Raw genomic sequence first — 22,536 nt, 5'->3', positions numbered from 1 at the left:
AACTCTGATGTGTAAATAATTTTATTTTTTTGTATATTTAAAAAGTTAAAGACATTCTTTAAATTTTCTTACTATAACTAATAATAAATTAGAAATAATTTATTGATTGCCCACTACCTTGCTAGGTTATCTATATGAAAACCTTGCAATGTATTTTTCTTCCCATTTATTTTTCTATTTCCATTTGATTTTATGTTTTGCAATTCTGGTGATTAGACCAAAGGCCTTATGTATGGTAGGCAAGAGTTCTACTGAGCTACCCCCACTGCCCTATCCTTATTAAAAAATGCTAAAACTCTCTTATATATCATATTTTAAAACTAATCTAAGCCATACATTTTAATAAAAACTCGGTGAATTATAAATTTTCAGTAGTATACATATTACTAAAATTTGTCATTGAACACGTTACTATAGCCAAGCACCATAAGTGTTGAACATAATAAACATACGCATCCTTATAATACCTAATGAGACAGAAATACTTATAACCATCACTAACATAAGACAATGAAAGCACCACAAAGAGCTTAACTTGTTCCAGACTCACTTAGCTGTGAGGTAGTGGTGTCATGATTTGGAACCCAGGAAGTCTGGCTCTAATGACTGTACCCTTACGCACTTTGCTGTATTTACTTCCTATTGAATGATAAATTCAAATCAAATTTTGAGTAAATTTTCAAGATTTGGGAACTTTTTTTTTGTTTGATATGTTTATTTTTATTTTCTTCCTTCCTTCATTTCTGGGGATTAAACCCAGGGGTGCTCTACTACTGAGCTACATCCCCTATCTTTTTTATTTTTAAAAATTTTGATATAGGGTTTTACTAAGTTGCCCATGCTGACTTGAACTTGTGATGATTCTGCTTCAGCCTTCTGAGCAGCTCAATCATAATTCTTTCTAAGCTTTGAACCTAAGATCATCAGTTGGTGTTTTGAAAAATGTGCTTAATGAACAGCTCGATGTGGTGGCACATAGCTGTAATCCCAGCGTACTGGGAAGCTAAGACAGGAAGATCACAAGTTCAAAGCCAGCCTCAGCAATGGCGAGGCACTAAGCAACTCAGTGAGAGACCCTGTCTCAAAACAAATACAAAATAGGGCTGGGGATGTGGCTCAGGGGTCAAGTGCCTCTGAGTTCAATCCCTAGTCCCCCCCCAAAAAAGAAAGGAAAAATATGTGCTTAATAAAACAATTTTTATGAATATTGATTGAATATTGGTGATCTATAACACATCTATAACACGAGGCAAGCACTTTATCAACTGAGCTGTATCCCCATCCCTATTATACATTTTTCTAAAAAAAAAACCCAAAGTTTCTATAAATAGACATTGAAAGAAAAAATTTCAAACTTAAGTAAATAGCAAAAAATTACAACATCAATTTTTTTCTTGGTTGTTCTTTTAGTTCAGTGGATTTTAGTTAACTTTCATTTCCTCTAAGGTATCTGCATAATCAGTCTCATTATGTTGCTAAAGGCAAAGATATAGAATCATAAGGTTTCTGAAAACCAAGCGTGTATGTGTGTGAGTGGGAGTAGAATAGTTATGCTTTCAAATCTTTCAAAATCCATCCCAAGGATTTTCAAAAAGACATATTCTCCTGAATTTCATTAGCCTTAATTTCACTGCCAGCTTTTAGAAATATAATTTCTGTAACTGGTCTAATTCACCTTTCTAAATACTCAGATCTCTAGTATACATAACAATTATGGGTAAGAGTCTGTAATTTTAATGGAAGCTGAGTTCATAATATTTAAAACATGTTAAAGAAGCTAGACATCTGTTGAAAACATTACTCATAGTAGGAAATGAATATGACATAAAGATGCCTTTCAAGTTTCATTAGAGTGTAGTTTTGTGAGAGTATTAATAGGAAAGCTGTATCACAAACAGCATGCTCTGGATCAGTGATTCCCAAATGCAAGATGTTTTTATTAGCCTAAATAAATACGAAAAAAATAAAATGACATGAATGAGTTGGTAAATGTGTAAAAAAAATTTTTTTAACACAATACCTTTATTTTACTTATTTATTTTCATATGGTGCTGAGGATCAAACCCAGGGCCTCAAACGTGCTAGTTAAGCATTCTACTGCTGAGCCACAACCCCAGCCCAAATGTGTTAAAATTTAAAGTCTGAAATTAAATTCTTTCTATTCTTTTGGTGCCAAAATGTCATTTTAAAAATAAGGTGAGTCAAAGTAGGTGGCAGTAATTTATTTTTTAAAAGATCTTTACTAAATAAAATAAAAAACTGGTGACTTGGATAGTCTCTAAATTTTATTTAATTTTACTGAATTATGAATTTTAAAAAGACCAGGAACCAAAGCTCTGACATTACTGTTGTGATCAACAGATTATTTCCACTGGATTCTTCTGTATATTTATATTTATAAATATTATAATTATACATTTACTATGAATCCATTGCATGGATTCTGTTCAATTCCTACCTTATCTGTGATTCCATATTGAACTCCTTAAATCCTCCATAAACTTCACTTTTGATTAAGCCTCTTTAGCATTTACAACCCACAGTTCTAGCCTTATGTACAACAGTCTTAATTTCTTATAAGCATCTTGAGGGCAGGAGCAATTACTTCTTCTGACATGTGAGTAGCAGCGAGTACATAATAGACTTACAATGAAAATTTGGTGATTGACAAAGAGATACACCATAATATGTTAATCAAGTTTTCACAGCTAGTTTGTCCCCCAATCAGGAATAAAAATTCACATATCAAAAACTTGCTAGGTGACCTGGTACGCTGAATTCAATGAATAGAAAAATCTCTTGCACTTGAGACATCCTCTTCCACCTTCCACCTTGCACATCCCAGGTTGTTGCAACATTCTGGTATTTAACATGCAACACTTACATATAACAATACATATTAGATTTTCAGAAATAGAAAGCATTCAATATAAACAAAGCTATTAGTTTACAAGGCAAAGAAGCAAAATCACAAATAAATGCATGTTATAACAAATAGTTAAGGATATAAAAAGGACTATAGTTTGTTGACTGTAGATGTATTTTTGGTATCATCTACAAACATGAATAACATCATTGTCAACACTATCATTTTTAAAAACTAAGGAATCATGAAAATAGATGCTACTAGAATAATAAGAAAAATGTGAATTAGTGTTTCCTATGTGGCTTTTAAGTTTATTTTCTTCCTGACACTTTTCAGATCAAATGAAATGTTGAGGGAGTCTGCTCTGATTTCCCCTTCTATGCTTGGTTAGGTGGTCCTCTGTATGCTCTCAACACCACCATCACAGAATCTATCCTTCCTGCTTCCTTTCCTGAGACTGTGAGCTACACAAGGATGGTAGGATGAGTCTTTCGTCTATCCCAAGACAGTGTCTGGTATGCATCTCAACCATCTGACAAATAACTACTATGTATATGAAGGAGGTAGTGAGTGGGTGAAAGAATAACAAGAAGATAGGGAAGCAGAACAGATTAAATGCTTTTTTTGGCCAAAATAAACTCTGCTATATAACATTTAAAAACTTACAAATATAGTTAATGGGTAGCTTAAATCAGTAAGGTAAGTTATAAGCTACAAAGATGCTAAGTTTAGTAAACTTCATATATTTATAAAAATAAAAAAATCAGAGAAGCTTGAGCCAAATTTGAGGTACTCACAGGAACCGAAAGAAAGTAGGACCTGTTATAGAGTTGAAGGAGGGCCTGAGTAAACTAATTGGAAATAAAATATAGTAAAGACAATTGTTTTAGAATATTGCAAAGTGGAAAAAAAGTCAAAATCTAATGATTTCAAACACTCTTTCTTTTCTGGTGCTGAGTATAGACTCTAGGACCTTATGCATGCTAGGCAAGTATTCTACCACTGAGCTATAACCTCAGCCCCAGATGGTATTTCTCAATGAGTAAGGTTACCTTCTAACTTTTTCCACTCAATAACCCTAACAAAGTAAAAGGAATAAGAGACAAAAAAATCATCTACTTTATCACACCAGATATTAAAATGGCTTTTATTCAAACCCCTTTAAGGTACTCTTAATATTATCAATATATCATTGCCATATCCTTAATTATAACATCCCTTTTCATATAACAAGCCTATCATTTATATGAAGATTAAATCAACTGAAATTTACATTTGAGACAGTCTTTTTTTTTTTTTTTTAATATGTGTATTATAGAACCTATGAAGAAACAGTTAAAATACTAAAACAAGTTGTGTTCCTCATCTCAAAAACACTTAAAAATAAAACAGGTCCAATAGTTAACACATAACAACTTTAAATTTTTATAAGAAAGAATGCCTAAATGGTATATGCAATTAATAAACATAGTTATTTATCTGATTTCTAGAATCAGAGAGCTCCAGCTGAAAGGAACCAGATAATTTACGTAAAAGGGGCAACTGAAGCCCAAAGTACCTCTGTGAGAAAATATGCATATATTTCAAAAATCAAATAAATGTACAAAGGAACATACTATAACATCAACTGAACACATCAAAAAAATTTTTTTTGTGGGAATTTAAGTTTAAGGTAATATAAGTAAACTATAGAAACATGCCAATTTTAATAATAAGTTAAAATTACCTGTTGAACAAAAACATTGTTGAGGTGACTGGCCAGTCTCCGGGCAAAATACTCTCGCAAATCACTGAAATGCTGCTGCTGCTGTTTGACTGCCAAAAGCATGTCATGGCCTGAAATCAGAATAGCATTTCTTGACTGATTCAATAAGGGCAAAAGTATTTCCTCAGTTTAATGAAAACATTTCTAACAGTAGTCACATTTAAGTTTTGAAGAATCCAAAGTTTTACTAGCTTATTTATTTACTCTATAAAAGGTAAGCAGGATTAAAAATAGCATAGCACAGTGGTCCTGCTTCAAATGTGGTTTCTAGGACTTCAGCCCAGATCTACTGAATCTGGGAGTGGAGCCTGTCCATCTGTCTTAACGAGCCCTCTAGGTGACTCTGATGGATATTCAAGTTTTAGAAGAAGAGCCTAGAAAAATTTTATGTTCTCTGGTATAATCAAAGCATCTATGTTGTGCTGTGGACAGTACTAAAGAAAGATCATGATGTTAACTAGCATCAATGGTGGTCAATAAGAAGGAACTGAAATGAAAAAGCTCCTATGGTCAATAGAAATACCTGGGGACGTAAGTGAAACTTGTCTGAATAGCTAATATGTAAGCCTGAACTATTTGCCTATGTAATTTCTTGTCAAAATCTTTATATGAAGCTACCATCTTAGACTCAATTTTTAGTCAGATTTTATCATCTCTAGTGAACAAACCTGGTCGAAGAGCTACATTCATACATTGCAGAAGGGCATCAGCAGCATTGGTGCAGGCCTCAATGCCTCTGGAAGAAGCAAGATCCCCTTCCTGAAGAGCCTTTATATGACCTTTGGCCAAGTCCATATGGTTCTGAAATACATGCAAACATACCCCTTACACATAATTTTAGGAAATTCATAGGCAAGATGCTACTCAATCCTATTACTAGGTCTTTGGAATTCTTTTAAATCCTGCTATCATAAGGAAATTAGAAAATGTTTACAGATGGATTTTAGATAGTCACTAGTCTTTGTTTTTATTTTTATTGGTAATTTATAACAACACCTACCACAAGGAACTCTATCTCTAATAGGAGTTTCACATTATTAGTGTTACTAAGATGAATTAGGTGATTGCTTTCAGAGATCTGATCCATTTGTTCTTTTACACTTTGGAGCATTTCCTCGTAGCTGCTCAGTTTCAATTCAATCTGATCCACTTCCTTTAGAGCTTCATCTAGCAACTTCATTAGGATGTTCACTTGTTTCTCAGAGGCCATGATGGACTGGATGTTGGCCTACAAAGTGAAAGACAAAAGTAAAAGTTCATGTTACTCAAATGTATAAAAGAAATATAACATTGTTAAATCTTTTTGAAAGTAGAATAACAAAAATTGCTATACATCTACCCTAGTTTATCACTTTATGTTTTACTTTTTATACAAACAGTCCATGTAGGTATACCTGACATCATGCCTCTATATTCTGTATTTCCAGAGAGTGAACAGGAAGAGTTTGTGTCATCAAAGGCACATCCTCTTTTCTGTAAATTTAATGCCATTATGATATGTCATCTTTAACATTTCTTTCACCAGCTACAGAAATGTTCTATACTTCTTAAGATCTATGTACAGCCCTAAATAAGACCAAAATCACCTAAATAATATCTTAGATGAGAGGGGCGTAATGGGGAACTAACTTATAGCTGCAGGATGACTAGTCCTCACAGGATATGGAAGAGTATATGGAAAAAAGCTAGCTCCTCCTATCATTTTTTTTCTTTTCTCTTGCAACTATATTCCATCAAGCAAAGCAGTTATAAAACCACTATCCCCTTATCACTGTTTTCTAAATGTTCTGCCTATTGATTCTAAATTCTCTAAAGTAAGGAGGCTGCCAAATTTAAAATTAAGCTGCTAATATGACTTAAAACATATATCCAATAAAAATTATAAAATATAAATCACTAAACCATAGTAAGGCAAGTAACATGGTATGATGAAAAACCTGGACAAGGAAATAAAAGAAAAATCATATAGTCAATGCTATGATTTCATACATTTTATTTTAGATACTGTTCACAATAACTCAACTGTAAGTACAGCCCCACAAGTACAACCACAGTCAGTGTGGCTCAGAACACACTGATGTCTTTCAGAGCCAGGGTTTGATTCATCCTAGGACCAATTCCACTTTAATATCTTGAAATCTCTTCTAGGTTTTGCTTCCAGTGAGTTTTGCAAACTAGTAAGCCTGGACTGTTTGGTTATTTCTCTAGATCTGAGTTAGATCCCACGATTTCTATACCTTTCATGTATAAAGAATTCAAACTTTTTAAGTCTTTAAAATACTTCTTATTCCCTCAGAAGTTTCTTAATGGTGTAATTTTTCTTAAAAATAAAACAAAACAAAAAACCCCCACATGATTTGTTTTATTCTGACATATGTGGTGCTTTGCATTTAGATTACAAACTCAAAAAATGGTGCTTATAAAAGGTTCTATTTTAAAACATTTTAGTGGACAAGCCCATGATCAGATTTCCTAGCTATCTTATTTCCTCCACACTTATTCTGTTCCCTTTTGGTAAATGATTCACTTATTTCAGCCGCATTTCTCTTACTTTAATTTGCACTTATTTTTTTCCCCAAACCACAAAAATGCTGTTCTTCGCTAGTGAACTATTCTGAGGTGTTTCAGAGGCTGGGGGAAACAACCTCTAAGATGGTTTCTGGTTGTCTACCTTCTTCTTCCCTTATTTCATATCAAAATTCAGAACCTCAGCTACTGCCTTCATTGGCTTATTAGGAATGGTTCTATCTTTTGAACAAGAACAGTGAAAGACTGATAGCAACTTGTATTGTGCTTATAGAGAAGGACAGCAATAATCGCCCTGGAAAAGTTGAAGTGCTAAGGCAGTAAAATATGAACGTCACCAGTCTTCTCAATGTATGACACATCACTTATTCATAGATTACAAGAAAGTCTTACCCCATCTAGCACCTGTAGCTCTCGAGACAACTTTTCTGCAAAGGCCTCAGCATTAGAGATTGCATACTCACAGCCTTCCATCATTATTTCAATATCTTGCTCTTCTCTTGCATTTAATTCTTGGTACTCATCTACTGCTTCTTCATCTCCTCCTGTCACACTCTGATTTTCTCCACTTGGAACAGATTCTTAAAGAAGGCAAATATTCAAAATAAAGTAGTAAAAAACTAAGAAGGATTAAATATGGTACTTATAGCTAGCTATGATCAGTTATAAGCACAGGTCACATTTAGTGGCTGAAAAACAGGAAAGAATGATTCAAAATATATGAAAAAAAACTCTAAAACTTTACTTTTATATAGGAATACATATGTTAATGAAATAAAGTCCTAAAAAATAACAAATAAAAAGCATGCAGTCTAATACACTGACTAATAAGTGTTAAAATAGGTTTTAGTTATAAATTCCCCAAACACAAACTAAAATACAAATAAAACGCAAAAACATGAAGAAATGCACCTAATCTTTTTTCCTACCTGAGGTGGATGGTGCTCTAACAAAACAATGATTATGAATTCAGTACACATGAAAATAATTTGTTTTCCTTTTATCACCAAGTAACATTTTCTTTTGTTTTTGTTCATCTTTGTTATATGTGTATGTGTGTGTGTGTGTGTGTGTGTGTGTGTGTATTTTTTCTTTCAAACAACTGAGATGAAAGATGCCTCTATAATAATTTATTTTGGATACTGAATATATTAACTAAATTTCTATATTTTTGCTTAAAAATTTCACATGTATTAACAAAATAGCTAAAGATGAGCTATAGAAACTTTCTTGGTGACTCTAATGTAAGAGGTAAGAATAGCACAGTGGTTTGAAATTACAAAAAATGTAAAAGATCTTCATGCTTCATAACAAAAGACCAAGAGGTCAAATCTGAAGTGCTTTTTGAATAAATGTTTCAGTCCATTTTTTTTCAAAGAACACACTTAGCATATGGATATTTTATATAAAACTTGAGGTTAGGAGATAAAAAGAAGAAATAATTTTTAACCCTATGAGGTTATTTTACAACTTTAAATAAAATTACTGATTTTCTAGTCTTAATGGAATATGACTTAAATCAAACTCTGTATGCTTTTAGTCTTCATTATTTAATGTGAAAAAAAGTGTTTACATTCAGCATGACTTGACATATATTATTGTCCCAAAATAAAACCCAGCTAATTTAAAACAAAAAGGATTTACTCTGAAGAATGGTAACAAATTGCCCAGATTTAGTTACAATCTCAGAAAAAAAAAATAGGACCAAATGTTTTGTACAAGCAATTATAATGACTATAATATTACAGCATATACATATGAGAGGCATCAACAAGTTCCCTATCCTTTCTATGAGGTCATTTTAGTTCACTGTAGAAATGTTAACACTGTCAGGTATGAATGCTTGTTAGCCACTAGAGGGCAGGGATTGCTCAAATCCTTCTGTGCAGTTCCTTACACAAGTACATGTTTCAAGTAAACAAATATTTTAAATTATTATGATAAAGGTTTCAGAAGTATTTTTCTCCCCTGAAACAGTTCTTTGGAGGCCAATAATGAATACCACTATTAATTTTATTACTATATGGATTTTGTAATAAATTCACCCTATTACACAACTTCATAAAATATGCAACTGACAGTACATAACAATGGCAAGTAATTAAAACATATGAAATAGAATAAGAAGAAAGGTGTTACGCACCTTCTGTAACTTTAGGCAGTTCTGGAGAATAAAAAGGTATGAAAGAAGCAGAAGAAAGTAAGCAAAGAGTATTAGCTGGGTAGAAAGTATACAAGCTTAAAATTGTAAAATACTACCCAAATTTCATTTGAATTTCAAGTTAAATTAAGGTTCAAAAGACAATATTAAAATTAACTATAAAGTGGAAAATTTCCATAAGCAGCTAACTTTCCAGGATTCATTTTTCTTATTCATTTTGGGACAATGATTAAAAATGTATTTATCTTTCTATTTCCTTTTAGTCTTTTAAGAAACAGTACTAACTAGTCCTTAAAGGAGAAAACTGGGAAACAGAACATTTCCTGGGGATTATTTTTAGGTCAGTTGTGACTCACGCATTTAGTGTAGTTATTTTCACTCAAGGCCCAAGGCTTTACCCAGACACTCCCTCAAAAAGGATTAGTCACAAAATACTGTTAGGAGAGACAAGACTGAGGCAAGTGCAAAAACATGAGAGATCAGTTCAAGCTGACATTTAAGGATTCGAGTCAAAGATTATTTCAAAATCTGGCTGCAAGGAAAAGACTGAAAAAAGAAAACGCCAAACAAACTTCACTCTACTTCAACCACTAAGAAATTCCCCTTTTTAAAAGAACCTTACTTTGACTTAAAACATTTAACTGTTACTGATAAAAACTACCAAGTTACCACCACTAGTATTAACAATTAGAACAGTCTTATTTATTTAGTTTGTCAAAGGAGGTAGTAATAATTTTTTATTTGTCTTCTAACCTTTCCCAAACCTTAAAGACACTTTTATAAAATGGGAACTGGGCTGGGGATATAGTCCTTGCCTATCATGAGTGAGGCCCTTGGTTTGACTCTCAAAATCACCAAAAAAAAAATGAATAAAATTTTAAAATAATAAATTAAAATGAGAATTAATGGCTAAGATTTCAAAGTCCATTAAGTCAGGTTTTTAGTCATTAATAAAGCTATTCTCTGAACACTAAACCAAAGCAACCATTATTAATCATAGTGAGATCCTAAAGGATCTTCTCAGTATCTTAAAAACTGACCTCAATTAAAGTTAATGTTTGTAAACACAAAAATGTCTACACTTTTGTTTTATGCCCAAAAGTTTAAATACTTTTTTTTTTCTCTGTAAGTTAGAAACTTGATTCTCAAAAACAGTAATACTCTTCTCAAAAAAAAAAAAAAAAAAAAAAAAAAAAAAAGTAATACTCTTCTCATTGCTTTTGGTAGTATTTCTTAATGAGTTAAATCAGCACAATATGTGTTTTTTCACCTGGTTGTCTTAATGAAATATATGGGTTTAAAATATATAGTAGGAAACAAATTTGAAAATAGAAATCAAGCTTGTCAATGAATAATTGACTCAGAACAATGTTTAATCCTGAAATGGGAAAAAATAAATAAATAAAAGCCATTTGAAGTAAATTAATGTCCAATTTAAGGTGTAAAAAATTATCATAAATTTCTGGAAGGTCATTTCCTTAACACGTGCAACTGCCAAGACATTGGGGTCTAATACTGGTGAGACGGTAACCTTGGGGAATCCTACTGAAGGCCAGCTCCTCTGGGAAGAGCAGCTATAGGGTCTGACAGATGACACTTGCCTCTGCCAGTTCTAAGCATCTGCCTAAACCAGCAGCAGTTCACCAATTAAATGCTGGGAAAAAATACTACAGTCAAGAAAGGAAAGGTCTATCATCAAACAGAATTAAAAAAAAAAAAAAAGAAAGAAAAAGAAGTAAAACAAAACCAAAGTGACAGAGGCAAATGACTAAATACAGGAAGAGTTTTTTTTACACTACATATTAAAATTGTTCAGTATTGGTAATTTCAGATGTTTCAACCTTTCTGAAAGAAAAGAAACTTCTACTGTTAAATATTAACTTGCAATTTGGGACAAATCTCATTTTTCCTTCTAATACATAACTTAGGACAAATCTTTTTTCCCTCAATAAAGAGGAGCAACAACTCTATTTTCTTGCATAGTAGCTATTATTTCAACTGTTTTCTTTAAGATAAAGAATACAATATTTGGGCTGGGGATGTGGCTCAAGCGGTAGCTCACTCGCCTGGCATGCATGAGGCCCGGGTTCGATCCTCAGCACCACATACAAACAAAGATGTTGTGTCCGCCGAAAACTAAAAAAAAATATTAAAATTCTCTCTCTCTCTCTCTCTCTCTTAAAAAAAAAAAAGAATACAATATGAATTGCATCCACAAGGCCTTTAGAATCATTTTCTTATGTTTATGCCTTTATGAAAGAAAATTTCAAAGTATAAAATCTCACTGTACATTTTCAATTTTAACAGTAGTTTTTGTCCACCCTTCCTGAAGAAAGACTGATCAAAAATAACCCAAATTAACTTCATATCTAAGGATTTTATGCTGATAATAGATTAATAGCTAATATTTGTTAAGCATTTACTATATATCTGGCACTGTTCTCCTCATGTTTATGATTTAAGAAATTTTATCCTAGCAGTGAGTATCTCTATTTCTATTATAAGAGACACTGAAACAAGAGATTAAGTAACTATAAAGTCATATAGTAGGTAGTAAAGCCAGAATTTGAACACAGGCAGTATGACTCCACAGTTGAATTCTTAACTACTACACCTATACTCTGTACAAAAATAATGCCACAAGAATATTTATCCTGGAACTGCTTAAAAAAGTAAAAAAAATGGAAAACTAAAAATAAATGATTAGTTAAAAATATTATGGTATATTCATAGAACATTATTAAAAATGATGGGGTAAATATTTAATAATGCAAAAAATGTTCATGATACATTATTATATGAAAAAATTAGAACACAATGTAAATTTATTTTTAAAAAATTACTTATATATGCATACATAAAAGACCAGAATAATATCTACCAAAATGTTAACAGTAATTATCTCTGAGGAGTAAGTTTACAAGTGATTTTTATTATTTTAATTTAATGTATCAATATCCTACAATGAATAAGCACCATTTTTTCAATAAGAAGTTATTCTAAAATTCCTTTAAAAGGTAATTCAGTATTCTAATTGCTTTGAGTAATATAAAATTATATAGTCACTTAAAGATACACTTGAATTTATACATACATTCTTATTTAACTTTACCTTCCAAAAGCTGTGAGCTAACATTGACAAAATCGATTTTCTTCCGGAGATATCGCTGATTCAATTTCCAAATGCATGAGATAAATGCATTCTTTTCAGCAGTGCTGCTGGCAACCCATTTATATACTTTTTCAAAATGTAAATCAAATTCAGGATTTTCCTGAAATGAAAATATACAAAAAAGTAGTTTTTGATCAGATTCCTTTTCATTATTAATATAAAATCTTTATTTTACAAAAGAACTAAAGCTGTTCTTGGGGTGGGGAGACAACTCAGTGGCAGAACACTTGCTTAGTATGGGCAGAGCTCTAGATTCAATGCCTGGTACTTTAAAAACAAAACAGAACAACAAATTAGCTAAGTAATTTGAAGATAAGGCTTCCAAGAATTCAATTTATAGTAAAAACTTTATCACCCAAAAATGGCTAGATAAAAAACAAAACACACTGTTGGGGTCATTTTCTTTCTATGCCCTGCAGTCTGTGAGTGGATGTACAGGTTGAATACTTTAAGGCTTTGTGTTTCAGCTTCCCTGTCAATAAGATAACAATGGTCTCTAGTTTTGATGTGGATCTAATTTTTCTTTAAGAATTGCCATGAAATTTTAGAGTTACATCTTTGATAATGTATTATTACATAAGTGTAATTTAACACTAACTCCCTATTAAGGAATATATTTTCTAATTATAACACATGAGGAAGAAATACAATCTACACCCTGGTGTGCTTTTCAAGAACAAATGAGACGAACACAGAATGATTACTGGTGTCTCAAAACCCAAAAATGCTGTCAAGATTTAAGGTTTTTCAAATGACAAAAAACCTCAACTAATCTGAGAAAACAGCATCATGCTTTCTACATGTCTATTAAGCCACATTTGAACAATAATTTCATGTCAGGCTAATACTTCTTCCTTAATTGTAGAAGTACTTAACCATTAGATAATAACCAAAAAATGTATGAGTGTACACTTTTCTTCACTTCCAAGGAATTAAATAAGTTCAAATGCTCTACGGGGTACATTGCATTTATTTAAAGCATAACGTAAGGGAAACTAAATGTGAATACAACACCTAAAAAGCAAGGAAATTTATATGAGAATTACTTTGAAGACTTGGGTTATTTTAGGGATCAGGACATGACCTTTGGTACAACAATTTTAATAGTAATGTAGAACTTCTAATTAGCTCAACTTATAGCTTAAAAGAATTGAAGCATCAAAAAAATTAAAACCTTCCTTTATAGCTAATTACGTTATTACTTAAAAAAAAAAAAATCTAAGAGTATTGGCAGCTAACATGAACTTGATGGGAAATGATCTCTTCCCTGGGAATACTTCCCATAATGCCATAAAAGAAGCTGAGTGCTCCAGTGGCAACATTCACACAAATCAATGTGTGATACTAAATGGCTAATGTTAGGCTATGTATAAAAATTTTATGTTTCTATCCATATATAGTGTACATACACCAAGGTGTCTACATAAAATGAAAAAACATCCATTAAGCAGTCAGAAAAGAGGTATCAGCTTTAAGAAAGCATTCAAATAAGCACTCAGCAATGTTAGTGATTTATGCAAGTCAACAGGGTCATGAAGTGAAAAACTAGTGAAGAGAAAAAAGCTTTTTAATCAAGATGCATTTCTAATAAGCCCTTAAAATATTCTCTCTTAAACAGAAATCTACTCAAAAATCTCGATTCCTCCACATATTAACAAATTATTTACTAAAGTTGGTTAAAAATTTCATTTCTTGTTTTCTTTCTAAGCATACAAAATTCTCTTTCTGTTAGAGCTTGTAAAACTGTTTCCACATTTCACATTTTTCGAAAAACTGGGTACTCTTCAGGGATAAATAAGATTACTTAAAATACTTAAAAGGCATTATCTGTATTGGAAGCAGTCTGAATCTCACGGATAGGCAGGGCTCTCCTAAAATTGTTTTGCTTCCTTTTTTTTTCATCTAACTCAACTACCTGTTGTTTCGTTTAGCTCTTTGATCTTCAGAGATTTATGTCAAGATAAGAGTAAAACCAGAATTTTATTTCACCAGAGTGCTTTTCAAAGGTCATTTTTAACTTCTTTTTGCCTTTTTAATAAATGTATGAGATATACAGAGTTAAATCAAAGAGTGCCTGTAGTTGCATTAGTATAAGCCTTGCTATTAATGACATCAAGAGCACAAGTGGATGTGATCCAAAGTATTCTCTAGTGCTTTGGAGGTGTTTCTGATCTGCAGAAGAAGAGACAGAGGAGGAGAAGGTGAAAGAGGAACAGAAGGAGGCCACACCTAATTGAATCAGAGGAGCTCTATAGTTTCTACTGTTTGTGCAAGGCTGTGAAAAGCCTTGAATTTCCAGGGACTACAAGAGGTTGTTTAATGTGACTATCACATTAAGTCATCAGATTTATATTCTTTTAAATCTTAATATTTAAGTTCCTTATGATACCCATAATCACTTCTTTTATTTGAACAAAGTCATGCCCTCCAAAGACCAACTTGGCTACTTGGCTGGTGATTCTACATGAACTCATGAGGACACACTTTGGTTATATCAGACTTGATTTGGAACTAGGTTTTTAAAAACAATGAAGATTAAAAAAAAAAAAAAAACAACTCATATGACATACTGCTTTAAAACCCATACTAATTTACAGATTTTATATTTACTTACCTAAAATAGAAATATATGGAGTCAAGGTTATTTTGCTCTAGTTTATGTATCTTATGCACAAACGTAATTTTCGTTCCAAAAAAGCAACAATAATAAAACAAACATACATGTTTCATTCCAAGTAGCCTCAGAGTGGGGGGTAAGGAGGCAAAAGGTTGAACAATACATCTCAGACTATTTCTCAGGTGGTCACAAATCAGCAAGTTTAGATCATCTTTGTATACATAATATTATAATATAAAATTAAAGACACTTCTGAACACAAGTCAAAGAATAGAAAAACATACTTTGATAGCATCTTTGGCATCTACCACAGCAAGGTCTCGAAGAGCCCAAGCAATTTGCCTTTTGTAGAAATCTCCCTTATCAGATTTCTTGACTTTGACCACTTTTACCTGCACAGGGCGTTCAGTTGTCACTGTTGAGCAAAATACATACTTTTGTTAGAAATATCCTTCACTTGCTCAATCTTCATCATTCATTCACTCTTGTAAACATAGTTTTCAGGTGCCTGGTACATAATATTAAAACGCGTGCAATGTTTTAAAAGTAGAGACTGAGGAATGTAGAATCCTAAAGAAAGCATTTAAATCAGACCAGAGGGTCAGAGGCAGATGCCTTGAGAAAGAAAGTTTTATGCCTTTTTTTTTTTTTTTTGGCAGTGCTGGGGATTGAACCCAGGGCCTTGTGCATGCACAAGGCAAGCACTCTACCATTTGAGCTATATCCCCAGTCCAGATCAGTTTTAAAATCTAAAGAATGACTGATATATGTAAATCCCAAGAGGCTTGGAAGAGAATAATTGCTTCAAAGTGGCACAATAAATTGCTCAATATAGGTAGTATGTGTAATAAGGTGGAGAGAAATGATGTTACTACAAAAGATGGGAAGTTCAGATCATAAAAGGTCTTTATATGAAGTTGTGGGGTGCTGTTTAAGAACTGTGGCTAGGGAAATAACATTACACTGGCAATAGAATGGGGAGTGATTGGAATAAATGTCAATACATATAAAAAAGTAAGTGGTTTCCTCCAAAACTCCCCCAATTTCCTTTAAAAATGGAACATATCAAAACTGACTCAAGAATAGAAAATATGGAAAATGCATAATCATTAAAGCAATTGCTTTGCTAAGTATAAATCTTCCCTCATCCTCTGCCCCCGCCAAAACTAGTACAACAATTTTACTGGTGTCTTTTGCCACGTTTTTAAGGAATGAACAATTCCAAACACACACAACTAATAAGTGTGAGAAAACAAAGAAATGCTTCCCAATTTATTTTATAACTTTAGTTACAAAGTCAGACAAAGACAGTGAAGAAGAAAATTATGACCATGTAACAAATCAACACGAATGCAAAATCTTAAATACTGTATTAAAAAAGTATATTTACAAAATATACTTCATTTCATCAAATCTAAGATGTACCCTTTTCACATTTAAAACGTGTAAAATCAGGGCAAATATTAACAGTAAATTCAATATCATTCTCTTTTTTCCCCTTCCTCTCTCTCTCTCCCTCCCTCCTCTCTCTTTCTTTCATCCTCCCTCCCTCTCTTCCTTCAGCTCTGAATCAAACCTAAGCCTGGCAAACATTCTACCAGTGAGTTATACCCCTAACCCCTATTTACTAGTATATAAAATAATAATATATGCAAATGGTACATTATGACTGAGTTTGGTTATTCTGAGAAACCAATTTGTCATTTGAAAATCCAAATTTAATTATTCACCACATTAATAAATTTAGGGAGAAAATTATCTGATAACTTCAACAATGCAAAAATGCAACTGATAAAATTTAATCCCCATTTATGATTTATAAAAAGATAAAGGAGTAGGAAAAAAGTGTAAGAAGCCAGGAATAGATGAGAATGTCCTTAATATCATAAGGGATACCTATAAAAACTTATTGCAACATCATACTGAATATAAAATCATTCCCTTGAGATCAAGACTGTACTGACAGTCCTAACTAGCAGACTAAAGTAACAAAAATAATGAAAGATATAGGGACTATGAAGGAAGGAAAATATGCTATTTTCAGAGTCTATAAATTATTACAATTAATAATAATAATGTTCAGCAAGATTGATAGATATCGTATTTTAAAAAACAACTCATTTTGGAATTCTAATATATGATTTTTAAAAATGTACTAATTCTGGACTGGGGATGTGGCTCAAGCGGTAACGCGCTCGCCTGGCATGCGCAGGGTGCTGGGTTTGATCCTCAGTACCACATAAAATAAAGATGTTGTGTCCACCGAAAACTGAAAAATAAATATTAAAAAATTCTCTCTCTCTCTTTAAAAAAATAAATAAATAAAAATAATAATGTACTAATTCTAATAAGGACTATTACTCATAGTAATATCAAAAAAATCTAAGCCTACATAATTACATAATGCAAAGCCTTTAGAGAGAACTGAAATTTAGGAAAAGGCATTATAAAAGACCTAGATAAGCGGAGAACTGCTCCAAGTCCAGGGATGTGAATACTTAGTATCATAAGGAATGTAGGTTCTCTTCAAATTGAACCAAAACAATTCCAATCAAAATCCCAATGAAATCTGGAACTTCTAAAAGGTAGGTAAAAGAGTGAGAAGAAAAAAAATCAATATAAAACAAAAGCAAAACATAATAAAGAACTCAGAAACAGATACAAACACACATAGACCAGAATTGCAGATACAGGTAAACCAAAGACAAAAATGTGAAAGGCAAAATTATACAACTTTTATAATAAAGAAAATTTTTATGAGTACATAAAAGATACCTGGGAAGAATATTTTAAATAAGATACCAAAAAGGAAAGCCATAAAGGATCAGATTGATTACTTTAATTACTTAGAATTATAAATTTCATTAAAAGCCATCATAAAAAGTGAAAGCCATATTCAAACCCAGTGGTTGACTATAACTGACAAAGGATTAATATTCAGACAATATAAAGAATTGTACATATCACTAAAAGGACAATCAACATAATAGAAAAATAAATTAAGGCTTATATAGGTAAATTTCATAGACAAGGAAACTAAATGATTAACAAATTGATAAAAAGATGCTCAATCTGATATTCATTAGGGGAACTCCATTTAAAAATCCTAATGAGACACTATTTTACTCCCATTGGATTGACAATAATTATCAGTCTGATAGAATCAACTGTTGAATAGGATGTAAAAAACACATACCCACTGTTGATGGGTGTGAAAATTAAAACTACTTTTGAAAATACTTTGGTATTAGAGCAGAATTGGTTACTCATATACCTATGACTCAGCAATGCCTCATGTTAAGAATCTACCTTAAATTTTTCTTTTTTGCTTGTATATACTAGGAGATAAAAACAAACACATTCATCCAAGTGCTGTCTGAGTTGCAAAACCTAGAAACAAACTCAATCTTCATCACTGTTAGAATGGATAGGTGAACTGTGGGACACTTACATAGTACAATAATCCAGAGCAATAAACATGAAGTAATTATGACTATATGAAAGAACAAAAGAAAAACTCATGAAAAATGGACTCAAGTTGAGTGGGGGAAAAAAAAAACCACAAAGTATATATACACTATAATTCGATTTATATAAAGTTCAAAGGGATGAAAAGCTATAGTGTCTAAAATTTAAAATATATATGGTAACATGATAAAGAAAAAGTAAACAAAATTCAAGATACCAGTTACCTCTTAATGGAGAAGGGAAGGGAATGGGGTCAAGGAGGGGCATGCATGATGCTTCAAAAGTAATGTTATAGGTTTTTATACTGAGGAGAAAGGACCCAAGTGTTCTATGAATAAGCCGTCTTTATGCCTTACGTATATATTATAAAAACTTTTAAAATATTTGCTCAATATTTAACAAAAAACTAATTTATTGGTCCTCCATTTTTTTTCCAATTATAAGGACAATGAGAATATTTTTTTTTAAAAAAGAAAACATCCCCTAAGAAATAAAAGAATGCCAAACAAATACTTTTTCTTATGAAATACCCACCTGTGGCACACAGAAAACAGTTCTTTTTCTTTTTTCCTGCTTTGCAGACATTCACAATACTCAGCAGGCGTTCATCATTTGGTGTAAAAATATCTCTTTGTAATGCATGTTTGATTGCTGTCATCTTTTCTCAGCTGAAAATTCAGAGTGTAGATATTTAGCTCATTCTCAAAATCATTCCACCTTATTATTCCATTTATGATTTAAAAATGATCTAATTTTGGTTAATAAGTATAGAAAAATGATATATTAATGCATCAGCATCATAAAAACATAAAGCTGTAAGTGTGAAAATGAAATTAGACAATCAGTGTTACCAAACTCTAACATCTTTAGAAATGCTCACCAAGTATTGTATCTCTCCTTTCACCCCTCTCATAGAGATTTATTAAAAAAAAAATCATGCTCAATCTTTACATATAGTCTCCCATAAAAAGAACGCTTAAAACTCAACAATAAAGAGACAAATAACTAATTAAAAACTGAATAAACATGTCTTCAAATTAGGTACACAAATAGCCAATAAGTACCTGAAAAGATGTTCAACATCATTCACCACTAGGGAAACACAATTCAAAACCACAATGAAAAATCTAGTACTCTACATCCACTAGTCTAGCTAAAGTCAAAACAACAGACAATAAAGATCTGGAGAAAATAAAATTCTCAGGCATTGCTGGTGGGATTGTTAAATGGTGTGTCTCCTTTGGAAAAAGGTTTGGCAGTTCCTCAACAAGTTAAACATGGTTTACAATGTGATTCAAAATTCCACTCCCAAGAAAAATGAAAAAAAAAAAAAACATTTCCAGGGCTGGGGTTGTGGCTCAGTGGCAGAGCACTTGCTTTGCATGTGAGACACTGGGTTCAATCCTCAGCACCACATAAAAAAATAAACAAAATAAAGATATTGTGTCCAGGTATAACTAAAAAAATTTTTTTAAATACTTCCATACAAAACTTGTACATTAGTGTTCACAGCAGCATGATAGTCTTCCTCCAGTATCTGTGGGACATTGATTCCAGGACCCCTTGAAGATACTCAGATATACAGTTCCTCAAGTCCTTTGCATGAAATAGCATAGTATCTGCATAAACTACAAAATTTAAATAATCTCTAGATTACTTGTAATACCTAATACAATGTAAATGCTATGTACTTGTTATACTATATTGTTTTGGAAATAATGTCAAGTATGTACACGTTCAGTATATTTTATAAATGTTTAACAAATTAACTAACATGATAGCACTAAGTAACAACAACTGAGGCTCCCTCAAGACTCCCACATTCCAACTTCCACATCTGTAAGCAAATACCCAGGTTCAAAATCTGTTATATTTTATTTCCTTCTCCATTGTCAACATGGCATTTGCAGTGAGATCACATTTTGTGATTTCCTACATTTACATATAATTTATTTCTATCTTTTTGTTTCCACTTCCAATATTACCAAGGTTCATATGAACTTTATAGAGTGCACCTGGTTATCTCTTTGCAAACTGTTATAATCCTAAAAAAACAAATAATCTTAAAACATACTTTTCACCATATCATACCCTTGCTCAACATTCTTTTAATGCTCTGAAATACAAAACTTCCACTTAAAGTACTCTGTTCATTTTGCTTAGGCACATTTCCATGCAGGAAATATCTCTTCCCTATCCAAACTCTAATTACATTTCATGGTTTATATGAAGTTAATCTAATAAAGACTTTAATCCAAATTGACCTCATCACTAAATTTCTATAGCACTTATTGCATTTATTGAATAATCAAGCACTTGCTGTCTACTTGGCTCATGTGAGCATAAGCTCCCGGATCTTGGGAGCCCTATTAACAGAGTAAGAGAGGGTAGAGAAGGACAGGACGGAGGGCAGGGAGGCTGTATCATTTTTGTGTTCTTGATAAGTACTTAACAGATATTTCTTGAGGAAATCTGAGCTGAACAGTAAAAAATGGTCAAATCAGTGACTAATCAATGACTAATAATGGCCAGTGTTTACCACACAGTCTCTCCTTCGTCTAAAGCAATGATTGGGTGCATGGTAACTGGTAAAAAGAGAAGACTGGGCATACCTCATAAAAGAGGCAGTCATAGTGAAAAGCTGTATGTGACCATTCGTTCATTCAGCAAATACTGATGTCTACTAAGTACCAGGTGCTAGTCTATTACAGTGGTGAACATGACAAACATGTTCTCGAAGACACCAAGACCTCTACTTACATGGAATTTACATCCTATAGGTCCAATAATGATCTCTCCGGTTTTTTACAGTACTTTTCTGTATGTCAGTAAACAAATCACTAGCGATCATATAAATTTATTTTACAGGTCTAAAACCCCAAGTTTGACCATGCATCAGAGACAGCAAGCCACTGTTGGTTCTGTATTGGTTCTTGCTTCCTTAAACTCAGCTGGGCCATTACACTGCATGACAAATAATTGGTCAGAGTGAGGCCATGTGGTTTGAGCCTCGAATGCTGTTGAGACAATTTAGGGCAGGGAGCATCATCATCTAGAAGACTAAACTGCATAGAGACAGGGAAACACGCTTAAGAGATTTCGAAGAACATGTTCCTTAGGACAAAGGAGAAGGCACTGTCACGCCCTTCTCTCCTAGTCCACGCCAAAGAGCGTAAGTACCGTAAGGACTGTTTGTCAAATATGAAATATGGATCCGATGGGCGGAACCGCAGAGGAACTTAAGAGGACTGCCCTCCCAGCTCCGCATTCGCCCAGCAAGGGGTGGAGGATGCTCCCACTGGGCTTTTCTCCTTATACATCAGGCGGGGTTGGGAAGAGGCCTGGCCAGCGAGAGTTCAGTGCCCGATGCCCGGCGCGGAGCCAGCAGCGGCAGTGACAAACCGGCTCAAACCCTGGAGCCCGCCCGTCCACTCCTCGGTCCGCCGCCGCCGCCGCCGCCGGGACCTCGGAGCAGCCGCGGCCGAAAGCTTACCGCAAGGCCGGACCGAGCCCGGCTATGCCGAGGCGGGTCCTCCAACACAGACACCGGATGGGGCTGTGGCGGCGGCCACCACCACTAGGACGTGCCCCTCAATTAAACCGCCAACGGGAAGCTGCAGTTTCCCCACAACTTCCCATATCCGGACACGTGACAAATTCCGCGCCGGAAGTTGATTCCGTAGAAAAGGAAGGAGAGGCCGTGCGAAAAAGGGAGAGGCCAATAGATGTGGAGGGGGCGGAGCGCCAGCCGACGGGCGCGGCTCGGCGGGAGACGACTCTCGCTGGAGGGGCGTGTCTTGTAAAGGCAAGGGTGGGACGTCAAATGCGCGAGGCCTAAGTGAGACTGGGGGTTTGATATTATGGGATAGTTCCCTTCTCTATAAATGTTTATTCTGATATTTGCGGCCACCTAAGAGCTGATTAAATCTTTTTTTGTTTTGTTTTGTTTTGTTTGCTTATG

At 33.4% G+C, this 22,536-nt stretch overlaps 1 protein-coding gene across 3 annotated transcripts in view; it reads right to left on the bottom strand.

Moving 5' to 3' along the window:
- The window catches only part of Exoc1 (exocyst complex component 1), a 50,819-nt gene extending 28,612 nt beyond the window's left edge, over window positions 1-22,207 (bottom strand). For 2 of the 3 annotated variants that reach the window (XM_077110176.1, XM_077110174.1), the window contains exons 1-9: window positions 22,069-22,207; window positions 19,110-19,243; window positions 15,392-15,522; window positions 12,431-12,590; window positions 7,551-7,738; window positions 5,632-5,859; window positions 5,300-5,432; window positions 4,593-4,702; window positions 3,664-3,717 (exon numbers count right to left, since the gene is read on the bottom strand). In XM_077110176.1, coding sequence (XP_076966291.1) covers window positions 3,664-3,717; window positions 4,593-4,702; window positions 5,300-5,432; window positions 5,632-5,859; window positions 7,551-7,738; window positions 12,431-12,590; window positions 15,392-15,522; window positions 19,110-19,233 — 1,128 coding nt within the window. In that variant the 5' untranslated portion in view covers window positions 19,234-19,243; window positions 22,069-22,207. The remainder of the gene's footprint in view (window positions 1-3,663; window positions 3,718-4,592; window positions 4,703-5,299; window positions 5,433-5,631; window positions 5,860-7,550; window positions 7,739-12,430; window positions 12,591-15,391; window positions 15,523-19,109; window positions 19,244-22,068) is intronic. The other variant, XM_077110175.1, reaches the window with a different exon arrangement.
- Window positions 22,208-22,536: the final 329 nt, after the last annotated feature.

Source organism: Callospermophilus lateralis, chromosome 8, assembly GCF_048772815.1.
Source record: "Callospermophilus lateralis isolate mCalLat2 chromosome 8, mCalLat2.hap1, whole genome shotgun sequence".
Lineage (NCBI taxonomy): Eukaryota > Metazoa > Chordata > Mammalia > Rodentia > Sciuridae > Callospermophilus > Callospermophilus lateralis.
This window is presented reverse-complemented; position numbering and strand designations above follow the sequence as displayed.